Source organism: Alligator mississippiensis, chromosome 3 (assembly GCF_030867095.1).
Source record: "Alligator mississippiensis isolate rAllMis1 chromosome 3, rAllMis1, whole genome shotgun sequence".
Taxonomy (NCBI): Eukaryota; Metazoa; Chordata; order Crocodylia; family Alligatoridae; genus Alligator; species Alligator mississippiensis.
In genome coordinates, this window is record NC_081826.1 from 121,021,982 (window position 1) to 121,039,969 (window position 17,988).

The 17,988-nt window shown below is 43.4% G+C and overlaps 1 protein-coding gene and 1 long non-coding RNA gene across 8 annotated transcripts in view; one reads left to right on the forward strand and one right to left on the reverse strand.

Annotated features, from left to right (window-relative positions):
• The window catches only part of LOC109283852 (uncharacterized), a 139,337-nt gene that overhangs the window by 50,717 nt on the left and 70,632 nt on the right, over nucleotides 1–17,988 (reverse strand). The gene's annotated exons all lie outside the window — the stretch shown is intronic.
• On the forward strand, nucleotides 213–16,646 carry NQO2 (N-ribosyldihydronicotinamide:quinone dehydrogenase 2). Of its 6 annotated transcripts, XM_019490389.2 has the most exons (8): nucleotides 213–437; nucleotides 739–806; nucleotides 3,998–4,150; nucleotides 5,737–5,907; nucleotides 7,509–7,639; nucleotides 8,961–9,074; nucleotides 13,836–13,937; nucleotides 15,357–16,646. In XM_019490389.2, exons 3-8 carry the CDS (start codon nucleotides 4,123–4,125, stop codon nucleotides 15,528–15,530), a joined length of 720 nt encoding a protein of 239 aa, XP_019345934.1. In that variant the 5' UTR covers nucleotides 213–437; nucleotides 739–806; nucleotides 3,998–4,122; the 3' UTR covers nucleotides 15,531–16,646. The 6 variants fall into 6 exon arrangements, with proteins under 6 accessions (XP_019345934.1, XP_059580323.1, XP_019345933.1 ...); XM_059724340.1 differs by lacking the exons at nucleotides 213–437; nucleotides 739–806 and adding an exon at nucleotides 575–725; XM_019490388.2 differs by lacking the exons at nucleotides 213–437; nucleotides 739–806 and adding an exon at nucleotides 1,043–1,312.

The window sequence follows — 17,988 nt, forward strand, 5'->3', positions numbered from 1 at the left end:
AAAACTCCTGGGTTGGAGACAATATTTTTTATTAGACCAACTAAATAGTAGCAAAAAAAATTCTTTCTTTGCAAGCTTTCAGGACCCAACACCCTCCTTCCAAACGCCATTTGGAAGTAAACAAAGTACTTACATACATATAAGATTGAGGCTTTTGATCTGTAATTGTAGTCCTTCTGTCTGCAGGCATAAGATATAAATACCTCAAGTAATCATAAGCTATTAGTAAATATTTATTTAGCTATCTTTATTTGCTGTCTTTGTTTGATAATGCTCATCTTGCCTGAGTAGAGATTATGGAACAGATGGAACAGCAGGCCACATAGCCAATATTTATGATTTCTTTTTCTTTGAGGGGAGGGTTGCAGTGGTGCAGCCACACACCCCTTTTTGACTGGATGTCATCACAGGAGCATCCAGGGACTTTTTAAAAGCAGGTAAGAATCCCTCCCCCCTTGTGCTCAGAGACAGGTCCCCTCTCCTTCCCTTCCTTTCCCCTCCTCCCCAGCCTACCAGCTTCTGCTTCCCCTACTGCCCCCAGGGCTAAGGGAGGCTCTAGAGATGCCCCTGCCTGCTCTAGCTGGGAGAGAAGGAGACATGCCTCTGAGCCCAGAGTGGGAGAGGGGAATTTTTACCTGCTTTGAGGGTGCATCTGACATGCCAACTCACATGCACACCCTCCCTGGAGGAGTTCTGGTATTCAGAGCAGTAATCTTAGCCTCCGGGTATGTCTTTTAGGTCTGGATGCCTGTATGCACATGCCCATGGATGTCTGGTGGTGACTGTGGAGCACTGGGAGGCATGAGGTATGAAAAGAAGGAATATGTGTTGGGGAGGGGTGTGTGTGTGTTTGTATGTGTGTGTTGGGGAGGGGTATGGGAGGAGAGAGTGTGTGTGTTGGGGAGGCATACGGAAGGGGGTGCATGTGTTGCGCTATGGAAGGGGAGTGTGCGTGCGTGTTGAGGTATGGAAGAGGTGCGTGTGGAAGTCGGGGTGTAGAGGGGGGGCGGGTGCACGTGTGTCCGGGGAGTGCCTGAGCACAGCGCCGGGGAGGAGAGGGGAGACGAGCCGGGCTCAGACAGCAGCAGGAGAGATACAGAAGCAGCCCCCTGACAGGCTGGTGCTGGGGGCAGGAGCTGCCAGCATTCTCCTATTGGTGCGAGGCGGAGCCGGCACGGGGAGCAGGGGAAATCGGCGCCGGAAGGTTTCGCTTGCAGGCGCTAGTCGTGGCCGCGCCGCCCCCGAGCTCCAGCGGGCACTCCCCGCCCGCCTGGCCTAGAGCCGCGCCGCGCCGCGCCGCGCCCGGGAGCAGGTGAGGGGCGAGTCGCAGAAAGCGGCAGGCAGCGGTGCCTGGCAGGGAACCAGGACTTGGTGGGCCAACAAAAAAAAAAAAGCGCTTCTCGCCTTGTGATAGGGAGAGCAAAATAGCAGGCAGCTTTTAATGGAGGTAAGGGACCAGGTCCTTTGGTGTAGCCAGGTCTAGAGGGGAGGGGACTTGCAGAGGTTTCTCACAGGTAGGCCATTTTTCTAGATCATCAGCAGGATGGTTTGACCAGCTGTGACACGGAGGAGTCAGGAGGCTGTGTGAAAGACAGAGGCTTATCCCCCCTCCCCCGGCGCACATGCACGCACACTCTCTTCCTGTGGCAGTTTAGATAAGGGTTGCCCGTTGTCAGAGCTGCCTCCGGAGGCTGCGTAGCACATTTTATTGCAGTGCTGCAGTGACGCTGGTATCACGTATCAGGATGTTTCACGAAGTAACGATGTGGTTATTGCACACACAACAGTTTATTTCATAATTGTCCTCACTTCCTGAAATACTCTAGTACTAAACAGGACTCCAGGGGCTGGATTGTAACTAGGGTGACCATCATACTCTCTTCTCTGTTGATATGAAACCCGACGCCTTTGTGGTCCATGGGACCTTTTCAAGAGAAAAATACAGGACATAAAGGCATCGGGTTTCATGTCAATAGAGGACAGAGGACAACCAGACTGTCGTCTATGATGTCCACCCTAATTGTAACCTCCTTACCTCTGGGGAAGTATCTCATTCCACCTACTTCCCATGGATCTCAGTGAAGCTACTTGCAGGGAAAAGCAGTCTTTTTCATACTGAATAACATCTTAATTTAGCCTGTGAATTTAGGCAAATGCAGAAGAAGATCAGCTGGTGAAAACTTTAATGCATCTAGGTGAGCAGCTACTCCTAGAATTTAATGCATCTAGGTGAGCAGTACTCCTAGAATTTCATAGATTGCATAGACATTAGGGTTGGAAGGGACCTCAGAAGATCAAGTCCAGCCCCCTGCCCCAGGGGCAGGAAGTCAGCTGGGGTCATAGGATCCCAGCAAGATAAGCATCCAATTTACTCTTGAAGATGTTCAATGTAGGTGCTTGAACCACCTCCGATGGCGGACTGTTCCAGACCTGGGGGGCTCAGACAGTAAAGAAATTCTTCCTTATGTCCAGCCTGAAACAGTCTTGCAGTAGTTTATAACCATTCGACCACGTCATCCCTTGTGGCGCTTTGGTGAACAAACGTTTCCCCAGATACTGGTGGTCACCCCGATAAACTTATAGGTGGCCATCAGATCACCCCTGAGCCTGCGCTTTTCCAGGCTAAAGAGCCCCATGGCTCTCAGCCTGTCGTCATAAGGTCTGTTTTCCTGACCTCTGATCATGCGCATGGCTCTTCTGGGGACTCTCTCAAGCTTCTCCACATCCTTAGAAGTAGCCACTCAGCCAGTAAATTATGCACAGACCCAAAGAATCAGTGTTTTGGTTGCAAACAGCCTGCAGCCAAAGGCTGAGCATTTTGGGGGAGACTGAGGCTGAAACACATATTTCAGTACTGGTGTAATAGACAAAATGAGTGCTCAATGAGAATGCATTTCCACCATGTGTCAAGGCTGTTTGTTTCTTGTGAAGGATTTTTGCAATCAGTTTGAAAAACTATCAGAAAACTGGGCAACACCCATCAGTTTAATGTATGTTTTGCTTCAGGTAGACTGACGCAAAACAAGTTGTAAAATGCTGTTTTAACCAACCAGCTAAAGTCTGTTTAAAGATGGACTGGAACAGGGCAGAGCAGCTAGAGTATACTGGGTCAATACAAATATGAACTCACAGCTGGCACATGTAAAAAACACTTGTTGACTTTCAGGGATACATGTTATAGCTGTACTGATCTAAGAATTATAGACAAACAGAACTCCTGGGTTGGAGACAATATTTTTTATTAGACCAACTAAATAGTAGCAAAAAAAAATTCTTTCTTTGCAAGCTTTCAGTTCCCAACACTCTCCTTCCAAACACCATTTGGAAATGTAAACTTCATTGTTAGCCAAGAAAGAGGATTTTTTTTTCACCTCCTTGACTGATACCAGACACCTCCAGGGATAAAGCCTGCCTAATAATCAACAATCAGAAAGCAACTCTCTCACAAAAGGAGTTACCCAGGGGAAAAAACTTACATTCTCTATATCCCCTGTGCAAAATTAAATTTATTTTCTATCTGAGAGACCTTTTACAGTCTTTGAATTCTCCACAGCCTGAAGAAGGGTGTTTGGACCCAAATGCTTGCAAAGAAAGAAATGTTTTTGCTACCATTTAGTTGGCCTAACAAAAGATATCATCTCTAATCCAAGAGTTTTGTTAGTCTATACTTGTTGACTTTACCATTAGTGAGTCATGCATCCATCTGCAATTCATATTGCTAAAACAGGTCCCAGCTGGCAGGTAGGAGGGTCTGATTTGCAAAAAGCTGGGCTGCACTAATCCTCAGGCTGTGCTGTGTATTGTGATGCTTCTCAGTGGGAAAAAGATGTTTTTCCCTGAAAGTAGCTGCAGCAAGGTCAGTCCAAGTGAGTGAAGTGAGGTACTCGACCAGGAGTAAGAGGATACCACTGCACATCTTCATTCTCCTTGTAGATTTGGTGCAGTCTGTGGATTGGCATACTCACTGGATTTGTTTGTAACCCCCTTTTTGTTTCAGGCTTCAAATATTCAGCAAGGTGTACTAAGAGGAAAAGTGATATCTTCACTGGTGATTGCACTTCTCATGCGAGCAAATATTTAATTTGAAATTCTGGGCAATCCTGGATTTTCAAAAAAGACAAAATGACTCAGTGCTTTCAGAAAATGGCAGGTAAGAAGAGTTTGTTTTCTTTTGATTAGCTAGAACTATGCACACTGGATACTCAGAAATGTCTCAGTTAAGTGAGTATTCTGTTAGGGTCCTGAAGTAACATTAAATACTTAAATCACTTAGTCCCACCGGGCTTGAGTGCCCTTGAAAATTTTACCTCAAAGCTACAATGCTGAGTGCCCTCTGCTCCCTGGCAAGTGAAGCTGTCAAATCTTAAAGGATCAGGCCCTGAATACCAGATCACTCTAATCACTGAGTTCCCTTAACCATTCTCTGAGTAAGGCTTAGCAATCAGCCTCTTAAGCAGCAAATGGGTGACACTTTCACTGAAATTCTTGAATAATTTAGTGAGTAAAAAACTTTAATGGATTTATAATTGTATTAAGTCTATAATAGTATTTGGTCATAACATTTGGTGATTATAATGTCCTGTTGGCAGAGCTGATCCATAGTTTCACATAGGATGCTGCTGTATTCCACTCTAGTCAATAGATTGAGAAACATTGCTTCTTTATGTCTGACTGACTAAAGTGGCATTTGGGAAAGGGATAGAAGTCAATAGCTGTGGCTGTACATGAAAGCTCTAACTTTATCCTCATTATGATGGGGATCTGGTGTATTTATTCATCCTCTGGTTCTGCCACAGGTACTCAGTTCACCAGGCCAGTGTAAATAAGCAAGAAGATTTTAATTATTAACTCCATGCACTACAGCATTACACTCGGGGAACACGTAGCAGTTTTTGATGTCTTCTTGCCCCTCAGCACAGCAATTTCTAATTAATAGAGACCTACGAAAATTATGATTGTGTAATTTTTTTTGTGGAAACTGCAATTTTGGGTGGACTCTGCTTTTGGCAGGCTCACTGCAAAACAAACAAACAGAAAAAAACTACATGACTTACAGCAAGCAGAGAAGTCCTGCAGTCTTGGAGCATGGGGGAGAAGGCAGAGGGAGGAGTGGGGTGGGGTAGGGCAGGGCAGGGCAGGGCAGGGCAGGGCAAGGCTGCTCACAGCAGGAGGTACAGCCCCCTGCCTCCATCTTTGTCTGGTGCTCCAAGATTGCAGGGCTTCTCTGCTTGCCAGTAAGTTCTTTATTTCCCCTACCCCAGCAAGCCTGCCAAAAGTGGAGCCTGCTGCTTGAGTATGACCTGAAACTGTGGCTTTATTAGCCTAATTAAGACCATGGAAGCTATGCTTAATAACACCTGGATTAATGATTTCCCTGGGCTTAATTAGGGTAATTAAGATGCAGTTTTGGACCATGTGGCAATCTGCAGAGAAGGGCAGAACTACCAAGGCCCCTCCGCCAATCAGAAGCGTGGGGGTCCCCACCACACAGCTCATGAAAATGGTGACTGGTCCCATGATCTACCTACAAAATTGGCTGGCCGCTTCCTCGAGTTCCACAGACCCCTCCTGCACTGCAGCCACTGCCTATTTGTATTATCCCTGACCATAACATAATGGGTATTAAATGCAATTATTATAATTAACCAATTACTCACTTTGAGCTACTTGTCAGGGCCCTTTTACTGTCCATTATTTAAAATCTGTATCTCACTAACACATCTCTCTCTTTTTCAGCTCCAGGGAGAAAAGTACTCATAGTGTATGCTCATCAAGAGCCCAAGTCTCTGAATGGGTCCTTAAAAAATATTGCTGTGGAAGAACTGAGCAAACAGAGCTGCAGTGTCACAGTGTCTGATCTCTACTCAATGGAGTTTGAGCCAAGAGCCACAAGGAATGACATTGTCGGTGAGACTGACTGAAGTACATCTTAAAAAAAACATTTAACTCTCTCATTTATCTCACGTTACTTGCCAGAGCTAGATTGATGCAAACATCATATGCTATCTGTAAAACAGCTGAGGAGGCTTTTGGTAGAAAGCAATAGCTATTTGTAAAACCCTACTTCTTTCTTCCTGTGGACATTTTGTAAATGATGCTAATCTAGGAATCAAACACACGCTATTGAGTTTTATGAGATTTTTCTTTATTAACTACAGCAAGTAGCAAGTTTGGGCCCGTTAGCTTAAATAGATTGGAGGCTCTATATAATGTAAGTTTTAACTTAATTTAGTCCCTTTGGGCATGAATGTTTCTTATAGCTTGCTGATATTTGTGTTATCACCTTTATTCAAACCATGTAATCATCAGTGCAATAATAGATTTTTCTGAGAATAATCCATGTGCATAGACCAGTTTTGTCATCCACCAGGTATAAATAATTCTAATGGAATATAGTAAATCTGCCATCCCTATATTAGTGATATTAGTAAAAATTTGGAGAGAAACAATGGTGATCATACTAAACTTAAAATTGATTCATCAGTGGGCTGTTTTGGGGGCTTTTTGTTATCAAGAACGGCTTTCACCTCTGAAAAACTGGCTCTCAGCCCTGATATTCTAGTCTCAGGAATAAAAATACAGTGCCATACTATGACTCGGCTCAGCTGACAGCGGGCACATCTACACATGCCATTAGGAGGCAGTAATAAACTGTAGAGTTTATTGCTCCTCAGTTTATCACTCCCAGGAAGCTCCTGGGCCCATATTTGCACATTAGCCCAAACCACAGTACACTGAGCCGGGTTGCAGCAGCCCCAGCTTAATTGAAACTGGTCGGAGCAGCCCTATGTGCTGCAGAGAGGCTGGCTGGGGCATGAGGGTGCTTCAGCATGGGGCTAGTCTTCAGGCAGTCTCAGCATTGAAGCACCCTCATGCCCAAGCCAGCTAATCAGCATCTTGTATTTACAAGTACTACCCTTCTGTTGAGTTTATTAGTTTTCTGTGCCCTAATAGGGGCGCACGTGTAGACACTGAGATGTTTATTGTGCAGTTAATTAGTCAACTGTGCAGTAAACATCTTGTGTAGATGTGCCCAGTGTCTGCTAACCTAAAACCCACAACTGAAAGAATAGAGAAACTGCAAATACATTACAAAAGAACACAAAGAAGTTTGCATGATGTCTGAATCAAATGTCACAAATCCAGTCTTGAAAGGTGCTAGCATCCTCAGCTCGCACTGACTTTAGTGGAAAGTGTAATTCTTTAGCAGTTGCTCAGGTTCAGTACCTACATTCTTCTAACCCAATTCTCACTCATGTTATGGCCTTCTTACTCTTCTGTGAAAGCAGACTGGACAGGGTGGTATAAAGGGGTCATAACATAAGTGAATACACTTTGAAAGGGGTTAGATTAACCTTCAAATCTTCATCCTAGTGTTGCTACATGGCTTATGAGAAAACAATGGAATGAAGTATCCCAATCTAGGATGGCAGTTTGCAACCTGTATTTGGTCCTTGGTTGAATCTGATGGAAGCAAGATAAACAGTGTCCATATCCTTTCTCTACAGGTTGCTTGCACAACTCAGAACAGTTTAATTATGGAGCAGAGTCATGGGAAGCTTACAGGAAAGGATGTTTGACAACGGATATTGTTGAGGAGCAGAAGAAAGTGCAGGAAGCTGACTTGGTGATTTTTCAGGTCATTATTTGAAAGATCTTTTGTTGTAATGTTAAAGAGAAATAAATGCAAGAGTAAGGAAGTAGACCAGAAAGCTATTAGATTCAAGTATTCCTAATGGAATCTGACCAAAATAAGCAGGCAACAGGTCTATCATTAACACTTTGCATGTCAGTATTTTGGGTGAGCAGGAGTTTTTCATCCAGTGTCTCAAGGGTTTGTGCGTGTCTGATGTTATATGTATGTTTGAATATATTTGGAGTGCCAGATAATATTAAAATCAAGCAAAAATGCACTGCAGTTCACTTTTTAGAGTTATCTACATCTAAAATGCCCTTTGTAATTGGAGTTGTCCACTGCTTGGCCTTGGGCATAACCAACAATCTGCTGTCAATCATCCTACCACACTGACCATAAAATAGACCTCTCTAAATTTGTATTATATTACCTAATTATTTCCCTTGTTTATACTGTGAAGACATTAAATTTCAGAAGGTACAATGAATACAATAAAATACCTTGTGAAAGAAGTGGCAACCCCATATCCAAGGTCTGATATTTTTCAGCAGAATGCTAGTGAGAGAATAGATCACTTGTCCAGATACCGTTTCTGATAATTACCTCATTTTACCTAAATTAATTTTAAAAAAAATAGGGCTAGAAGGAACCTTAAAGGACCATCTAGATCAACCCCCTGCTCATGGTAAGATTATCCCTTTCTAAAACATCCTGGACGAATGTTTGTCTAACTTGCGCTTAGACCATGCTATGGCCTGCTGGCTGAAATTGGCCCATGGCAAAAGCAGCAACCCAAATTTCCAGACTTATGGGGAGCCCTGCAAACTGGATGATTTGGCCCCATGTTCTGGATTGGGCCCCTGGATTGACCCTGTGTGCAGGATCAAGCCCCTGGACCAGCCCCATGTGCTAGATTGGGCCACATGTATTAGACACCACTAAGTTAGACAAGTCTACCTGTCGTATCAGTTGGCCAGTGCATTACTTCTACTTATGTTTTCAATGTCCATCTTTCTCTTCTATTTTCTTACAAACGCTGGAATTTTTAAATCAGTTTGTGTGAGAGACCCCCTACTCACCATATCATCTGAACACCACACATGTTGTCTATATAGCATTTAAGAGAACTGTAATCAAACGCTGGCAAAAGATTGAAATGAACATCATTCAGGAGGTACTGCAACGATAGGCCTTATTGACTAAACGTGACCTGAACAGTTTGACTGCTTATGATGATAGGAATTTCCTAGCATAAAAAGCAAAGTCAAAAGAAGTGGTGGCTAAATAGGTTGTGATATTAACAAGATCATTTGCCTTTGTTTAGTTTCCTTTATACTGGTTCAGTATGCCAGCAATTATGAAAGGATGGATGGACAGAGTCCTGACCCAAGGATTTGCTCACAATTTTCCAGACTGTTTTGATGCTGGTTTGCTCAAGGTACATTCCACAGATTATTAAAATAGAAGATACTGTAAGTCATGTTTATGCTTATGCCATAATTTCCCATTATTAACATGAATGGATAAATGAGGCATAACAAATACCATATTTTTTTGCACCAAGCTTGCCTCTGTATATCGTACTTACGTTGATTTATTTTTTTTTAATTTATTTTTTTTTAAGAGGATCCTGAAGTAAAAAACAAATCTTTGATCAAGGTGAGTGGCAACAGCTATGGAGCCAAGCCTGGTACCAGTCCTGCACTCTAGTTGGGCCTGTGGAACAATCTGGCTTGCTGAGTCCAGGACCATGTGCTGAGTCTGATCCTGCGCATTGGCTTCAGAGCCACATGCCAGGTAGGACCCAGTGCACGGAGTCCAGGACTGCAGGCCGAGTCCAAAGTCACTTGCTGGGTCCAACCCTATATGCAGCTGTGAGGGTTGCGTGTTGAGCCTGGGACCATGTGCCAAGTCCAGGACCATGTACTGGCTCCAGAGGCACATACTAAGTCCAACCCTATCTGCTGCCTCCTGGGGCTGTGCACTGAGCCTGGGTCTGTGCCCTGGCTCTGGAGTTGGCACATGGTCCCAGGCTTGGCATGCAGCCCCAGAGACAATGCACAGGGACAAGCCTGGCATGTGGCTCTAGATCCACTGTGTGGTCCCAGACTTAGCGCATAGTCCCAGACTCAGCACACAGCCCCTACAGCAGCACACAGCATGTGGTTGGGGAGGGGGTACTCCCCCTGGGTGCAGAAATTTGGTAGAAGGGGGTGGGAGCAGTGGCATCATAAATTGCTATAACTCCCAGAGCTGTGTCAATTAACACTGTCACCGCTCTACTTTCCCCTGCTCCACCCCCTCCCCACAGTTTCCAGACCCCTGGGGATCTCTTTTCATCACATGTAATATGCACCTCAATTTTCCCTAGCTGGTTTTCAGGGAAAGGTGTGGTTATATGCAAAAACCCCAAACATTATAGGCCTTTTAATGGCAATCAGTGGTCATTCAAAACTCCTCCTAAAAATCTTACTGTTTCTATATGTTGGCTTTTATCCTGACACCCAAATATGCAGGAAGGGTGTCACTCACTTCAGTGTCACTCACTCACTCTTTCCTCGCAGCTAACCTTCTCCCAGCCACTGCCAAATTGGCAACAGCTTTGGACTGAGCAAGGAGCTGCCAGAAGAGTGAGTGACACTGAAGAGTGAACTCTGTCCCTGCTCCATAAGGACTGCATTAAGCCATGACTCTGGAAAAATCCTTCCTTCATTCTGCCTTCTCAAAACAAAGATTGTATCTTTTTTCTTTTTTTGGGGGGGGGGGGGTATGTGAGAAAATATGGTAATATACAATCAAGACATGGACAAGCTTTTTCATTTACCAATGGCTATAATCCCTCTTTGTCCTTCCTCAGCTTCTGTGTAGCTTTTGTGGATGGAGTCTTTCTGATTTATAGACTGCGGTTTCTTCTGGGTAGGGCAATGAATCTATTGCATCCAGCCTGCTATTAGGCACCCAGTGCTTACTTAAACTAACATAATTTGAAAGTTTTTTTTTCTGGAGGCTGTAGACATGCTAACAATGCCAAGGCACTGGTTACGTTTGGAACACTGTATTCCAGAAAGCATGTTCAGCAATTAGCTTCCAAAACCCCCTTTCTATACCTTAGAGAGCACACTGCTGCACAATGGGTGTCTTTTGCAACATACTTGAAAGGCTAGTCTAACTAAATATTGGGAGCCTAAAATAGAGAGGAACTCTTTGCAGTGCTGCTTGCCAACTGCTTTGCCTCTTATCGCTATGAAGATCTGGCTGAAGAATACTACAGGACACAGCTGGGCTAGTTATTAGCACAAGGAGCAGGGTGATCTCTCAGGTAGGCCAGTCTTGGATAATAATGCCTTAAAGTCATAAACAGGGAAGCAAAACAGATGCTGAAATCTCTCTGCTTAGCAAGCTATCAGGAAGATATGGTGGAGCAGCTACAAGGGTCTCTGCCTTTGCTCATTTTAGAGAGCAGTAGGAAAGAACTGTTTTTCACAGTAGGGAGAATGTCATTTTGTATTGTGCACACCTTGCCAAGAGAAGAGAGAAGAAAATGAACAAGAATCCATTATCTAAAGATGTCTGTCACAACCTAATCATAAACCCCACCATAAAGTGACCAGTTTGTTTTGAATATACCCAGTCACTAGATCCCACACATTTTTAAACCAACTGGGTTTGGGCAGAGTCTAGTCATAGTTTCCAGTTCCGGGACCATAGAGCATGATTCCAGGCTCATGCATCTTATCTGATGCTTCTCTGTAGGATACTGTAAATCTCAAAATTAGTATCCCAGACCTGAACTGCCCAGTCACTTGCACAGCCCCACACTTAGCGAAGAAAGTGTGTGGCAGGGGGTAGAGACAGAAGTAGTAGTGATTTGGGAATAGAAAGTGTGCACATTGTGAAGTGCCAGTAGTAGAAAAAACTCTGAGAGTGTCTGGAAGGTTCTTCCATCTTGCTTATAAAGTGAAATTCATAATTGAGTAGGTACAGACATGTTTTGCTCTGTAATAACTTTGTCATAACCCATTACAGTTTAAATTAGTCCATAGATTAACATTTTTCACTCTAATATTATCCTACTGTGGTTTGAAGAATTATAATCTCTAACAAGTGACAGTGTAGCATTGGGTAGAAAGATCTCTGCTAAAAAAATGTCAGAGGTTGGGTTTGTGCCATGAAACCTCTTAAGAAATCTGAAATAAATCCACCAAAAAAAATCATAAATATTGGCTATGTGGCCTGCTCTCCCATCTCTCCATATTCCATAGTCTCTACTCAGGCAAGATGAGCATTATCAAACACCAGTTCAAGACTTGAAGGATTTTTTTATGTTACAAACAACAGTGACCTAGTGAGTAAAGTCTTTCACTGTCCAGTGCCTGCTTACTCTCAGACATCTACATCTGTGGTAGATTAATAATAGACAGATAGTCAACTATTTAATTGCTCACTACTTTCAGGATTCTACCATTACAAAAAAACTGAGTGGCTGTGACTTGAATGATTACACAGTCAGGTGGGTGGCAAATTGGCTAATGGTCACCTCTGAGTGGTGGTGGACGGGTCAGTATCAACCTGGAAGGATGTGGACAGTGGAGGCCCCCAGGGCTCAGTTCTCAGGCCAGGGCTGTTCAACATCTTTATCAGTGATTTGGACACGGGTGTAGTGAAGACACTGTCCTAATTCATGGATGACACTAAATTATGGGGCAAATCAGACATGCTGGAGGGCAGGGAGTGGATTCAGGTGGATTTGGACAAGCTGGAAAAATGGGCAGAACAGAATAGGATGCAGTTTAACAAGGGTAAGTGCAGAGTACTGCACCTAGGGAGAAGGAATCATCAACACACATACAGATTGGGGGAGGAGTTTCTGCTGCTGTACTGCTTAGAAAGGGATCTCAGGGTCATAGTTGATTCCAATATCAAAGAGAAGAACATGAGTCTGCAGTGTGACAAAACTATCAATAGAGCTAACTGCATGCTATCATGCATTAATAGGTGAAGCACAAACAGGTCTAGGTAGGTGATATTTCCCCTCTATGCAGCACTGGTAAGGTCACAGCTGGAGTACTGTGTTCAGTTTTGGGTGCCACACTTCAAGAGGGATGTGGATAACCTTGAGAGGGTCCAGAGGAGGTCCACTCTCATGATTAGGGGCCTGCAGGATACGTCCTATGAGGAGTGGTTGAGGGACCTAGATCTCTTCAGCCTCCATAAGAGAAGGCTGAGTGGGGATCTGGTAGCTGTCTACAAATTTGTCAGGGTGGGGCAGCAAGGAATAGGACATACTATGTTTACCAGGACACCCTTTAGAGTAACTAGAAAAAACAGCCACAAACTGACAGAGAGCAGATTTAGTTTGGACATCAGGAAGAACTTCTTTACAGTTAGGGTTGCTAGAATCTGGAATGGGCTTCCAAGGGAGGTGGTGCTCTCCCATACCTTGGAGGTCTTTAAGAGGAGACTCGACAAATACCTGGCTGGGGTCACCTGACCCCAGTCCTCATTCCTGCCCAGGGCAAGGGGTCAGACTCATTGATCTGCTGAGGCCCCTTCCAAGCCTAAAAATTTATGAAATCTATGAAAATTATAATTAGGTTTCAGAAAGAATGACCACTGAGATGAATGTGGCTAGTTCTCACCCTTGAAAGCTGTTGCCTCAGGCAGATTACAAAATTAGATGCATCCTTTGCACCCAGCTCACATCTAGCAGGTTCTTTTGGCAGCTCTAAAGAAAAGAGTTTAGATGGTGATGCCTAAGCCTGTGACACATACCCTGATAGTAGAATTGGAGGAAACATGAGCTTTTAAAGTACTTCTGGCAAGGAGTGTCTAAAGACCACTGCAGAAATACCCAAGTTAATTTTTTTTGCCTACTGACAGGCTTTGCAGGAAGATCATTCTCTATCTAGGACATTGTTTCTAAATGTAGGAAAGGGAAGAACTTTCAGTGCTTTCAAACCCTGGAGCTCAAAGGCTTTACAAGGAAGAGCAAGTATCTGCCTTTTTCCGAGCTTCCCAGAACTACAGCACATGCAATTCATTATCAATTTTCTCCACGTACTTTACCATTCCCTATAAGGATAATGTTGTGAGGCTCTGTTATGCACCCAGCATCTTCCAATGTTTCTGAAGCATTCTTTTTTGCTATGGAGTCGCTTGCTCTTCACCCTATGATTAAATCTTTATTTCTTAATTCCAGAATAAATTGGCCCTGCTCTCATTTACCACAGGAGGGAATGAAGAAATGTATTCAAAAGGAGGGATCAGTGGTGATATTCATTATGTCCTCTGGCCCATGCAGGTACAATTTATTATTTCTCAATACTGCCAGCACCAAGCATTCCAAAGTCAGGAGATAATCGTAAAATTACTTCATATATCCATGATTTTTTTTTTTTTTTTTTTTTTAGCTACAATGACTAACCTTCCTTTAAATTAAAGAGATTGTAATGTAACTACTTGACTTAGTTGAGGTCTTAAGGAAAGCATACATCAGATATGGCATTTGTGATAGAGGAAGTAATATTGCTAGCTGTTGCAGCAGTTTTGACTAGGAGAGCAAAGGCCTGGCAACTGTTATGTGCTCCTGCTGACACAAACCAAGTAAACTGCTTTCCAGATACTTTCTGAAAACACACAACCTCTTCACCACTGCGGTTACTAGTCATGTGGTTTTACTGGCATTCTTAAATCCATTTAGTGGTATAATCTACAAATCAGACAAAGGGAAGGGTTTTAATCGAACATTCAGAAATAAGTACCCATCTTGCTGGGGTTATCTGATCCCACCAGTCTTTCCTGCCCCGGTGCAGGTGGGCTGGACCCAATGATCTATGAGGTCCCTCCCAGCCCCTAGCAACTATGAAAAGGGCATCGCAGTAAAATTAGCTGACTTGAAAAGGCATTAAAACACTTTCAGAAGTGCATATGCCAGAACCAGAGTTATAGGACTGAGCTGGATGCAGAAATGTCAGAAACAAATGTAGTGCAAGAGTGAGTCACGTATTGCATTCCAGATAATCCAAGATAACGCAAAGCGGCACACTAAACATTCTGCTCTCTCTCACACAGGCAAATTCAGAAGAGAAGGGAAAACGTATGGGTTCAGTAGCACTCTGAGATATAATTCCATAGATCAGGGGTTGTCAGCCGGGGGTGTACCCCTGGGGTACTTGGAAAGGGGCTGGGGGGTACATGTGGGTGGGCAGGGATGGAGTGCCACCACCTCCCAGAAGCAGGGGAGGGCAGTGGCACCCCTCTGCAGGCTGCACAGTGGCACCCCTCTGCAGGCGCTGCCCAGACAGTCAGATGTGGGAGAGGGGGAGCTTCATGTGGCGGCTCACAGGCCTCTCTGCATCTGGCCGCCACTATCCCCCACTCTGCCAGAAGTGTACCCAGAAGTTGTACACTCCTTAAAAAAGGTTGAAAACCCCTGCCATAGATAATGAAAATGCAGGCACAAACAGAGTTCAGAAGTATATGAAACAATATGCATATATCTCTTTTCATATAAATTAAAGTACAAGTACTGGGTTGCAAAAGCATCTGCCCTCATTCCCTTGCTGTCCTAAACAGACAGGTTCTGAGAAATACTGTTTTACAAAAGAAAACATGCCTTATGGGATGGGAGGAAGATTATACAGGATTCTTTTTTCAAATCTGAACGCTCAAGAGCATGGGTATACCATTTCTGACATGTCCTTCTTGTTTTGGTGTGCAGCATGGCATATTGCATTTCTGTGGTTTCAAAGTCCTCGCTCCTCAGATCTGCTTTTCGCCCGAGTATGAAACTGAGGAGAAGAGAAAGGAAATGCTGACCACCTGGGCACAGAGACTGAAGACCATTTGGGAGGAGAAGCCTATAAACTGCACTCCTGAGTGGTACTTCAGGTAATGTTCAGGCACAACACCATGGCGATGAGAATTTTCTCCTGCTTCTGGCTCAGCTTGGTGTTTTTCTTTCTCCAGTGATGTCCCTTACCACATATATGGATAAGTCTCAATGAACAGTCAGTAACTTGAATGCATCACGATGCTAGAAGGACAATGGACAGTTAACAATACGGCATTTACCTTAATGACTTCTGAGGGGTCTGGTGTAGTAATGAGTGACATTCTTTCCAGACTAGTATACATTAGCACCCTGTTCCTAATATTTTTTTGTTAAAGCATATTGCTTATATTAAGAGCAACATAACTGGCAGATTATAGGTTTGTTGCACTACAAAACTTAGAGGTTGCCAAGATTACTTCCACACCTTTGTTTTGTAACATTTCCATTGACTTAATGATATTATTATATCACTGTATAAGAGGCAGCTCAGCCAGTTACCAAATTAGTTTGTTTTATGAAGGGAAATGGTCTACGTTTGTGCCTTTGAACTGTGCTGTTTGACAATTAAAGATGCAGGAAGTTGTGTGTTCCATGTGGAAACTGTGATAATTTGTTTCAAAAAAGGCTTGTGCACGTATGTTTCTAAAACAACGTGCATATGTTTCTGAGATCAAACGCTGCCCTCCACTCATGTGGGCCCAGGTACAAACCACCCCAGTGGGGGGGACAGTGGAGCCAAGGGCATTTCTTTGTCTCCACAGCAACACTTGGTAGCTCTGTTGGGGGGCATGTGGCAGCACTTCTCATGGGAGTCCTTGCATCGTGGGAAATGTAAATGGGACAGGGTCCAAATATGGACTAGAAGTACCTAATGGGATACACTGATGGGTTGTTAATATCTAGAAATCTTGCCATGAAGGTTAAAAGGGATAATTATTTGGCTCTGGAGCATGGTTGTGTGCGAGAGGCTGGGTTGCATGCTTTAGCAATGCATCTTGTTTTGATCAATTGCTGTCACAACCTATACATTTTCTACTTCTTTGGAAATCCCTTTCCCTTTAATTCTTGTGTGTCAAATTAGTGCTACCAAGTAATACCAATGTAGCAACTGTATTTGAATCTTACTATTTGTGCATTGCATTAACTTTTCCAAATAAAATGTTCCTATTCTTTCTGGTTGCAGCAATCAACTCTTACTTCATTTCCCGAACAAACATTCTGCAAAAGATTGTTTAAAATAATCTGAAACCCTAGACATTGTCCTGCTTCTGTTTGCACCAAAGTCGAGAAGAATCTTGATACTCCAGTTGGTGAAGAATTAGATCTAGTGAGATGTTATCAAGTCACCATTCAGATTTTTGGCACCCACTTCACTACTAACTTGGTATCTCTCTAAACTAGTGGTTTTGAACCTTTTTCATTTTCAGACCCCTAAAAAAATTTGAATGGAGGTGCAGACCCCTTTGAATTATAAGTGTGGAGATTCACTTTTGATTCATCATAGTCATCTTTCATGGACCCCTTAGACAGTCTGCGGACCCCCAGGGGTCCCAGAACCACAGGCTGAAAACTACTGCTCTAAACAGGCTAAATTAATACACTTCCTTCTTTTTTACCAGAGAAAAGAGGACTGAAAGCAACACATATGCACACATCCTGCTCTGTGGTGAGGTGAGGAAAACAGCTTTTAAAGTTACCTATTCAGGGCTAACACATGTTAAAAGCTCACTGTGGAGCATTAGGACATTAGCATAGATTCCTTGAACTGGTCTTACACTTATCAACTAATAAGATGGCCCAATAATAAGGACATAAAAGTAACATTAGGTACTAATGTTTATTATTAGAAAATAAACAGGATAAATGCTATGATTTTGGATCAATTCTGGAACTTCAATAGGTTGAAGTTATTAGATGAACCTTAACACCAGCTAGTAGACATTTGTTATGAAGCCCAGTCCTTTTAAGAGCATCTGCTGTGGTTGCAGCAAAACTAGCACACTAAGGCACATACATAGATTCATTTACCACTTCAGTTTGAGTATCTGAAACCTTTATGATGTATTGACATGATCGTTACTTTCCCAATTGTTATTTTCCCAAGCAGGCAGAATTGTTCCATTTTCTAGCTTAGACAGAGTGCCTTTTTGCAATACAGCTGCCAACTGGAAAAGTTAGCTGCGTAATACTGAGTCTGAGAAAGTAAAAAAAGAGCTACATATGGGTAGGGCAGAGGCCATATTCTGCATGTGTTTCTGAAGACAGTTGTGGATGTCACGCTACAGCTGAGTGTTAGGAGTGGTAAGTGTGCATCATAATGACTTGGATTTAAGTGCTTAGAAAAATATTCTCCATTACAGCCAAAATCTGCCTTTTGGGATACTGAGCACCTTCATCTTCCCCTTACATCAGCAAGAGTTGAGGTACTTGGCATCTTGCAGGACTGAAACCTCACCTGCCAAGACCCCCCATGAAAGCTTGATTTATACAGCACTTTGAACTGCAGAAGGTGACTCAC

Coding starts and splice junctions, on each gene's coding strand:
- NQO2 (XM_019490389.2), top strand. CDS start 4,123: ATGACTCAGTGCTTTCAGAAAATGGCAG. Junction 5,908..7,508: donor CACAAGGAATGACATTGTCG/GTGAGACTGACT, acceptor CTTTCTCTACAG/GTTGCTTGCACAACTCAGAA. Junction 13,938..15,356: donor ATGTCCTCTGGCCCATGCAG/GTACAATTTATT, acceptor TTTGGTGTGCAG/CATGGCATATTGCATTTCTG.